The 9033-nt window shown below is 37.9% G+C and overlaps 2 protein-coding genes across 2 annotated transcripts; one reads left to right on the top strand and one right to left on the bottom strand.

The window, feature by feature from the left end:
* The first annotated feature begins 1715 nt into the window (after positions 1 to 1715).
* Positions 1716 to 3484, top strand: LOC122754773 (olfactory receptor 4D1-like). The gene is made up of 2 exons (XM_044003233.1): positions 1716 to 2614; positions 3397 to 3484. The coding sequence occupies exons 1-2, from the start codon at positions 1716 to 1718 to the stop codon at positions 3482 to 3484; spliced, it is 987 nt and encodes a 328-aa protein (XP_043859168.1).
* Positions 3485 to 8026: 4542 nt separating this feature from the next.
* Positions 8027 to 8723, bottom strand: LOC122725724 (ADP-ribosylation factor 1-like). Its single transcript, XM_043962975.1, is given in 2 exon segments — positions 8027 to 8364; positions 8366 to 8723. Coding segments are annotated over 2 exon segments (543 nt in total). The 5' UTR covers positions 8653 to 8723; the 3' UTR covers positions 8027 to 8108.
* Between the last annotated feature and the right edge of the window lie 310 nt (positions 8724 to 9033).

Raw genomic sequence — 9033 nt, 5'->3', positions numbered from 1 at the left:
ATTCAGGAGGACCTGAGTTCAAATCTAGCCTCAGACACTTGACACTTAACTAGCTGTGTAATCCTGGGCAAATCACTTAACCCTAATTGCCCCATGTGCAAACACACACACACATAAATAAAAATTAAAAAGTATCAGCACAGAAATGCACTCTATTTTTATCTCATGAATTATCTCCATTTTCATGTTTTCTGGGACAGGTGTTAGATAGTTTGGAGGTTTGGTTAGCATCTCAGAGACATCTCTGGCCCTCAACCTTATCCTTCTCTGTGACTCTCCTTATCTGTGACCTAACCTTAGAGTGTGCATGTAAGTGCGGGGGGGGGGGGGGGGCCGGGAAACGTTTCAAAGAGCAGCTCAAAGAAGGATCCTCTAGGAAACCTTCCATGATTGTCCCTCAAATTCTACCTCCATAATTTCTTTTAAATCTACTTCCCTTCACTCACACTGCCATTGCCCTAGCTAGGGTCCTCAACACTGCTCACCTGTTCTACCAAAACTTACATCAAAATTGATCTCTCTGCCACCTGTCTCTCTTCTCTTTAATGGGCCCTTCCCAACAGCTGTGAAAAGAACCTACCTAAAGCCCAGGCTTAATTATGTCACTCTCCTACTCAAAATCTTTCAGGAGCCTCCAGCTTCCTTTAGGGGAAAATGCAAACCCCATAGCCTGACATTTAAGGTATATCTTACATCAATCTACCTTTTGGCCTAATTTGACACTACCTCTCTAAACACATGCTTTATACATTTCGGGCAAACTGGTTTAGTAGATTTTCCTTGAACTTGACTTAATGACTCCTGCTTCAAAACATTCACACAAGCTTTTTTTTTTTTTTTTTTGGTGGGGCAATGAGGGTTAAGTGACTTGCCCAGGGTCACACAGCTAGTAAGTGTCAAGTGTCTGAAGCCAGATTTGAACTCAGATTCTCCTGAATCCAGGGTCGGTGCTTTATCCACTGTGCCACCTAGCTTCCCCCACTCAAGCTTTTCACACCCCGTTCCTGCAATGCATTATCTTCACATGCTCCCCCCTGCCCAAAGATAAAAGATTCCTTATCTTCCTTTAAGGCTTAGCTCAGGTATTACCACATCTATATAGTTTTCCTATGCTCTCTCTCTTCAAATAGTCACAGAGAACTTTTTTGTTTTTGTCGTTTGCCCCCTCTACCCCCTTTCTTATCACACCTTTCTGTGTACATTTATTATCCCTCATCTCAAGTAAACAGCTTGAAGGCAGGGACAATTTTATTTCTGTTTTTCTATTATGGTTAATTTTAATTAATGATTAGCACAATGTCATGCATACTGCAAAAGCTTAACCAACATTACTTCAGTTGAAATGACCACACAGGGCTCAGATCATACTTCCACTATGTATCCCCTTATTACCTTTTCCTTTTTCATATAGAAGTTTCTGCTTCTTCATCCTAGTTGCTAACATTCTCTTAGGCATTACACCTAGAGCCCTTGATCTTGGAGAGGCCTAGAAAAAGCATTCTTCTCACCCTTTTTATTCTCCTCCCTAATGCTTGAGATTCCAAAACAGGAACTTTATCCATAAAGAATAACAGATCCAAGTTTTTACTGATCCAATAAATCCTGACCCTTAAGATTTGCAGGGACAAGGGGTGTGTGTATGTGTGTGTGTGTGTGTGTGTGTTATGTGTATTTTTAATGGTGTGTTTTCTCTTTAGGTGTGTTAGAAAGAATCTATGGAAGCAGGGAATCTCACTAGTGTAACTGAGTTTGTCCTCTTGGGACTCTCACAGGCTCAGGAACTGCAGGGGTTTCTATTCCTTGTGTTCCTGATTATCTACATAACAACTGTTATGGGCAACCTCCTCATTATAACTATAGTGACCTCTGACACTCGGCTCCACACTCCCATGTATTTTCTTCTCCGTAACCTGGCTGTTATAGATCTCTGCTACTCCTCAGTCACTGCCCCCAAGATGCTGGTTGACTTCCTGTCTGAGGCCAAAACCATCTCCTTCCAGGGATGCATGACCCAGATCTTCTTCTTCCATCTCTTGGGTGGTGGCACAGTCTTCTTCCTCTCAGTGATGGCCTTTGACCGCTATGTTGCCATCTCCAGGCCCCTCCATTATGTCACCATCATGAACTCTCAGATGTGCTTTGGACTGGTGGTGGCTGCCTGGGCAGGAGGCTTTATCCACTCCATTGTCCAGCTTGTTCTCCTGCTCCCCCTGCCCTTCTGTGGCCCCAACATCCTGGATAATTTTTATTGTGATGTCCCCCAAGTCCTGAGACTTGCCTGTACAGATACCTCTTTACTGGAGCTCCTCATGATTACCAACAGTGGGATGTTGGTTCTTATTTGGTTCCTCATCCTCCTGGCTTCCTACACAGTCATCTTGGTGATGCTGAGATCTCACTCAGGGGAGGGAAGGCGCAAAGCCTCTTCCACCTGTACCACCCACATCATTGTGGTGTCTTTGATCTTTGTGCCTTGCATCTACATCTATGCCCGGCCCTTCACCTCCTTCCCAATGGACAAGGCTGTCTCCATCAGCTACACAGTCATCACCCCCATGCTTAACCCCATGATTTACACTCTAAGGAATCAAGAGATGAGATCTGCCATAAAAAGGTTAGGGAAGTATCCAGTGATTTGCAGAATGAGTGAAATTCATGCTACTTGACTTTAGCTAAGTTATTTCACCTCTTACAGATTTACACTCACTCATATAGAAAACAGGCAGCTATAACCTCTATGTCCCTTACTACCTACTCTAATTCTGAAATTCTCCACAATATCTACATAGGGATATTGTGAGGATGGAATAAAAGATGAGCAGGGTTTTTTCTATAAGAATTCTGCACCACTCTTATTAGAGAAACACAGACTAACTTATTTATGGTGTATTGACTATAGTGAATACCAATACAAATACATGTGATACCAATACAAATCACACAGGGAAATGACTTGTTCTTCTCTCTTGCCTACTATTATACTATAGTTATACTGTTGTGATTCTATAAACTCATTTTCTAGACATGTCTGAACATATTTGTCTCTTCTGTTACCTCTGTAGGGCTGTTGAGCATATTATTTTTCATTATAATAATTCTTCTGTCATTCAGATGATTTTTCTAAGAGGAATTCAGAAGACCTCATGCCCAATGCGAGGAGTGTTGGGTGGACAAGAAAATTGAGACCCAGAGGGTGTATGTGAGATGCCTAAGGTGAACCAGTTACAAAGAAAAGAATGTAGCTTTGAGGCGTTCTCCACAAATGACTGTCTATTCATTTTGTGTCTTTATCATCATCTCTGTTTTTGTCTTTATTTCTCCATCTCTAGTGATTTCTCTGTTTCAACTGAAAGAACTGGTGGATATAACTGCTGAGATGCCCATGATATTCAAAAGATTGTGGAGGAGGCAAGAGGTCCTGAAGGACTATATCAGTAAGCTTGACCTCGATGTTGGCAAAAATCTAGAACAAATTCTTAAATAGATAGGTAATGAATATCTGGGAAAGAAATTATTCATAACAAAGAGCTTGTATGGCTTCATTGAGAAAAAGTTCTCAGACTAATCTAATTTCCTTTATTGATAGGGCTACAAAACTGGCAGATCAAGGGAATACAGTAGATACAATTAACATAGGAGTTAGTAAAATATTTAATAAGCAACTTCTGCTATTCTTGAATTGGATGGCAACAAGGATCCAAAAAGATCTGGACATGCTAGAACAATGGGTGGAAATTGAAAAGCAGCAAATTGAGTCTTGTTGTTGGGGAATAAACTTCCTAACAATTAAAGCCATCCAAAAATGGAGATTGTGGGTTTCCCCCTCATTGAAGATCTGGCAGAGTGTGTGACCTCTTGTTGGGTATGTTGTGGTGAAGATACTTTTTGGAGCTTGAGCTAGACTAGATGGTTACACTCCACGATTCTTTAATTCTGTTTCTAATCTTCTTTTATCCATTTCTACTTCTATCACTATGTACTTCTCTCCTGAGACTCTGTGTGTGCTTCTTTGAATAAGTACCCCAGCAAGAACCATTTTGGAGTAAATATGAGACAATAATGGTAGGCAAGAAGGCAACAAGCATTTATTTAGGCACTTACTATGTGCTAGGCATGATGGCTAAGTCTAAAGCAGGAGGGGAATAGAAGATGGCCACCCTGGGCCCGTCTCCAAAATGGAGGCTTCAGGGAGGAAGTCACCCATGGAAAAAAGAAGGGAGCAAAAGGAGTGGAGGATGTTCCAGAGTTAGAAGATGAGACGTGGTGGCAAAGTCTGGACATTTAGAAGCAGAGCTAGGAAGGGAATGAAAAATGGCTAGTCTGGGACCCTACCCAAAATGAAGAATCTCATCAATGGGAGGAAAGAGACTAGAAGGATGAAGGGAAATTCCAGGGAAACAGGCAGTAAGGGAGATGTGGTAAAGTGCAGAGTCAGAAATAGATCTTCAAAAAAAAAAAGAAGTAGATCTTGGAGGAGAAAGATGATACATAATGAAATTATTTTAATTAATAATATGATGTAATAATACTTTAACAATATAATAATAAAATAGGATATAATTAAAATTAATAATATACATTTACATAATGCTGTATTTTCCTTATAACTGTTTGGAATAGGCTACATGACATTATATTGAGGAGATTGGTCTCATTGAGCTGGTGTGAATCATTTTAATGGTCACACAGTTAGTTTCAGAGAAAGGATTTCAACTCTGGTTGAAATCAAGTCCTGTGGTCTTGTAACTATGCCATTTAAAGTGGTTAATACACATGCACTTTGGTATTTTTCAACCACAAAAATTATGTAGAGCAAGCAATACTATCCTCATATCACAGATGAAAAAACTGAGACTCAGAAAGGTTAGGTGACTTACCCAAAGTGATACAGCTTACTAGTTATAGAGTCATAGAGTATTTAAGGTGGAAGATACCTCAGAGGTCTACTAGTCCAACACATACCTGAATCATGAATCCACTATACACTTGGAATATCACAAGTGTTCATTTAGCTTTCACTTGCAGACCTCCAATGATGGGAAGCTCATTATCTCCATTTCTGGGTCTTTATCCTAATTCCCTATTATTAGGAATACTATATTGAACCCAAAGCTGTCCCTCTGTAACTTCTATATTTATCTTCATTGTTCTCTCTGAGGATAGGCAAAATAAGTCTAACCTTTATTTTACATAAAAGGTCTGCAAACATAAACCGAAACTGATAATATTCTCCTTAAATATCCTCTTCTCCATGCTAAACATTTTCAGTTCCTTTGACCAACCCTTGTTTAGCACTGTTTTCTGGCTCCTAACCATCTCCTGTCCTAATATGTCAACTACAGATCAGAACATACAAGTCCAGATGTGGTCTGATTAAGGCAGAGTCCCATGGGACATACATATTTCTCATTCTCTATGCTTCTAACCATGAAGTCTTAATTTACATTACCTTTTTTTTTTTGGTGGCTATATCTTACTGTTGACTCAGATTATATTTTGTTAAAACTCCAATTCCTTTTTCATGAACTCATATCCAACTTGAATTTCCCTATCTTTTTTTTTCCATTAAAAAAAATTACCCCTGGTCCTGCAATTTGTGTTTATTAAAATATATCTCATTGTAAAGTACACATGTATTAAAACAAAAAACAATGATTGTAAAATTTGTAATATACACTTGCACACTCCTGTAATTTGCATATTGTTGAAAGAAATAAAAAAATATTTGTATTAACTCTAATAAGGTACTGGTGAAGTTGTCCTGTGAATTTATTCTGATGTTATTATTATTAATAGTTTCATTTATGTAATTTAGTCAGATATATATCATTCTTTTGGTTCTATTGTCTTCTATTCATTGTTTTATGTCCTCCTATATTTGAATTCATAATTATAATTTATTTGGACATTCCCAAATCATTCGTTGGTCATGTATTTTGTTCCAGGCTTTTTTTTCTTCTATTACAAATAGAGCTAAAAAGAATAGTTTTGTGCAGCTACATTTTTGTTCTTTGTCAATAATGTTCTAAATCAATAAATTTAGTAGTGGTATCACTGGGTCAATAAGCATGGACATTCAAAAAACTCCTTAAGGCATATTATTAGTGTTTTTATTTGTATAACAATAAATTTGGAAATTAAATTTAGTAGTAATATTATTTATACTATATCAGCATGATCTAACCATTTGCATTCAGTATTTCCAATTATTTAGTTATACCTTAATTTCTATAATTTTTTGAATTTATACAAATCATTGTTTAAATTCCTTGTAAATATTTAATACATGTTATGATTATTTTAAATAACATTTCTCTTTCTACTACTATTCCTGATTTGGGTTAATGATATAAAAAAAACCAAAGATTTCTTTTGTGGGTTTGTTTTATAACTTATTCTTTTGCTGAAGCCATTTATGCCTTGAATATCTCTTGTTGATTCCCTTGGGGTTTCTAAAGAAACCATTGTATCATTCATGTGGAGAGAGAACTCCAAGTTAGTAGCCTTTTTGGTCAACAATTATTTCTTGTTTTATTATTATAGCTCACAGTAGCACAACTTGTCAAATAACAATGATGAGAATGGTCATCTTTGTTTCCCTGCTGTTCTTTTTTTTTTTTTAATAGTTCAGAGATTTTATTCTAATAGCTTTAATTACAGTGCTTGTTTGTCAAATGAAAACTGAAAACAAGTATACAAAACAGTCGATTACTAATTGTGTATTGAAAGCAGTAAGAGTTTCCACAACACCAAACAAACCAGTTCTGAGTTTTTCCCGAGATAAAGTTTAACAGCTCCAGCTTCTTCAGTGTTTATCAAAATACAAAAGAAAAAAAAAGTAAAGATCTTCTTTTTTCAGATGGCAAATCTGACCCTTGTAGTAATGAGGGGTAGTAAAGGACATTTCACACATATACAGATAGGGGGATTGTTCCAAAATGGGACCGAATACTTCTAGAATGGAATGACTCCCCAAGCTCTCATGCTCAATTTACTTTCTTTCAAAACCTAGACACCACAGAGAAATGCCTGGTATTCTTCACTGTGTTTTTCAATTATCTCCAACCAAGTTTTGGGGGCTAACGTAGGCTGTGCTTACTGTGGAGAGGTTTCAAACAGAAGCACCACACATTTGACAAAAATTAAAATGCTGGTTTTTTTGTTGTCCGAATGTGTCAAAGGCTCTTCTCAATGTTTATAACCAGCCATCATTGTGTCCTTCCTAAGAGTAACTCAAGTGTGATGGAGAACTAATCACAGCCTGACCTGAACTGCAGGGGGAGGGGGGGGGAAGGGGGAAGGAGGTCTAGTTATAAACTGTTTATGATTGAAGATCTAATGCTCTCAATGTGCAGCCTGCTCTGAACCACAACCTCAAAGCTTTTTTTCCTAAGTATCCATGTGAGCACAAATACAAGCACAAACTCTATGAAATACATAAAGATCCAAAGACATAGCATTACATGGATCTCTATTTTAACCATGCAAAATTGATCACTTGTTTGATTTTTATCATTTCTCAAGTTTCAAAAGAGAAACCGCAGACAATTACAATGGTCTGGTATTCAAGTTGTTACTGCCAAACCTACACTAAGCATATTTCTCTGTTCTGTGTGTTCAAGTGTTTGACTTGTCTTTTTTTATTTTTTTACTATTTAAAAAAATACACTGAGTTCAGGTTAAAAACCAACCACCAAAATGGATCTCAACACAGATCTCACAAGCCAGTAGGAGTAGCATTCGGCTCTGCTGCTGCACGTTAACCCCCAGCAACCCAAGTGTCAATGTGCTTAAAATCCCTTCCCAGTACTAAACGGTGAGTTGATTTTTTTACAATAAAAAAAGCTGAGTAATATTGCATAGGAGTGCCAGAAACTGCCCCATTGGAAACAAAAACTATTTACATTAAATAAGAAACCTGTTTTCAGGCCTGTATTTGCCACATTTACAGCATGGTGCAATACATACTGTGACAAGGGGTAGGAAAAAACAGCTTCCGGCACTCAATACCACAAAGTAGCAGTTTGCCACATGAGAGTAAAGCGAAGGGCGAATAGGAGGAAATAAGAGGGAGAGAAGGAAAGAGGGAGGAGGAACTTTTTGTTGTTTCATTTCTGGTTTCGGAGCTGATTGGACAACCAGTCCAGTCCTTCATAGAGCCCATCCCCACTAGTGGCACAGGTCGCTTGGATGTACCAGTTTCTGTGACGAAGAGAATGCAGTCCAAGTTTATCTGTGATTTCAGCTGCATTCATGGCATTGGGAAGATCCTGTTTGTTAGCAAACACTAATAAGACGGCATCTCTAAGCTCATCCTCTGCCAGCATTCTCATCAGTTCTTCTCGGGCCTCATTCACTCGTTCTGTCATTACTGTCAACCACAAAAATCAGTCCTTGTGTGTTCTGGAAGTAATGGCGCCATAGGGGTCGGATCTTATCCTGGCCACCTACATCCCAGACCGTGAAGCTAATGTTTTTGTATTCTACAGTTTCTACGTTGAAACCTATAGTGGGAATAGTAGTTACTATTTCACCCAGCTTCAGTTTGTACAAAATAGTTGTCTTTCCTGCGGCATCCAGACCAACCATTAGAATCCGCATTTCTTTTTTGCCAAAAAGCCCCTTGAAGAGGTTAGCAAAAATATTCCCCATGTTCCGAGTTTGATGTTTTGAACGTTGGCAAAAGAAACCTTCCCGCTCCTGAGCCTCGGGCTTCCCGTCTCCTCACCTCCCTGCTGTTCTTAATGTGAAAGATTGGTCTATTATGCTTATTTTTTACCCTAGGAATCAGGAGAATTTATTTCACTATATTAGGGGGAAATCTTTTCATTCCCAGGCTTTTTAGTGCTTTCAATACAAATGTGATTATGTATTTTGTCAAAGATTTATATGCTTCTCTTGATATTATGATTAGATTTTAAATGGCTTATTATAAATTTACCAATAAACATAAGTACAACAAATTAAATTTGCTTTGTAACTACGTATATTTAATTAAATGATTTTTATTGTTCATATGGTTTAGTGTATTAA

This window comes from Dromiciops gliroides, chromosome 4, assembly GCF_019393635.1.
Source record: "Dromiciops gliroides isolate mDroGli1 chromosome 4, mDroGli1.pri, whole genome shotgun sequence".
NCBI classification, from domain to species: domain Eukaryota; kingdom Metazoa; phylum Chordata; class Mammalia; order Microbiotheria; family Microbiotheriidae; genus Dromiciops; species Dromiciops gliroides.
The sequence above is the reverse complement of the archived record's forward strand: the minus strand, read 5'-3'. Positions and strand labels throughout refer to the sequence as shown.

Excerpts from the sequence above, each read along its gene's own strand:
- LOC122754773 (XM_044003233.1), top strand. The coding sequence starts at position 1,716 with ATGGAAGCAGGGAATCTCACTAGTGTAACTGAGTTTGTCCTCTTGGGA. Across the intron at positions 2,615-3,396 it reads ATGAGATCTGCCATAAAAAG|ATTGTGGAGGAGGCAAGAGG; the intron begins GTTAGGGAAGTA and ends GATATTCAAAAG.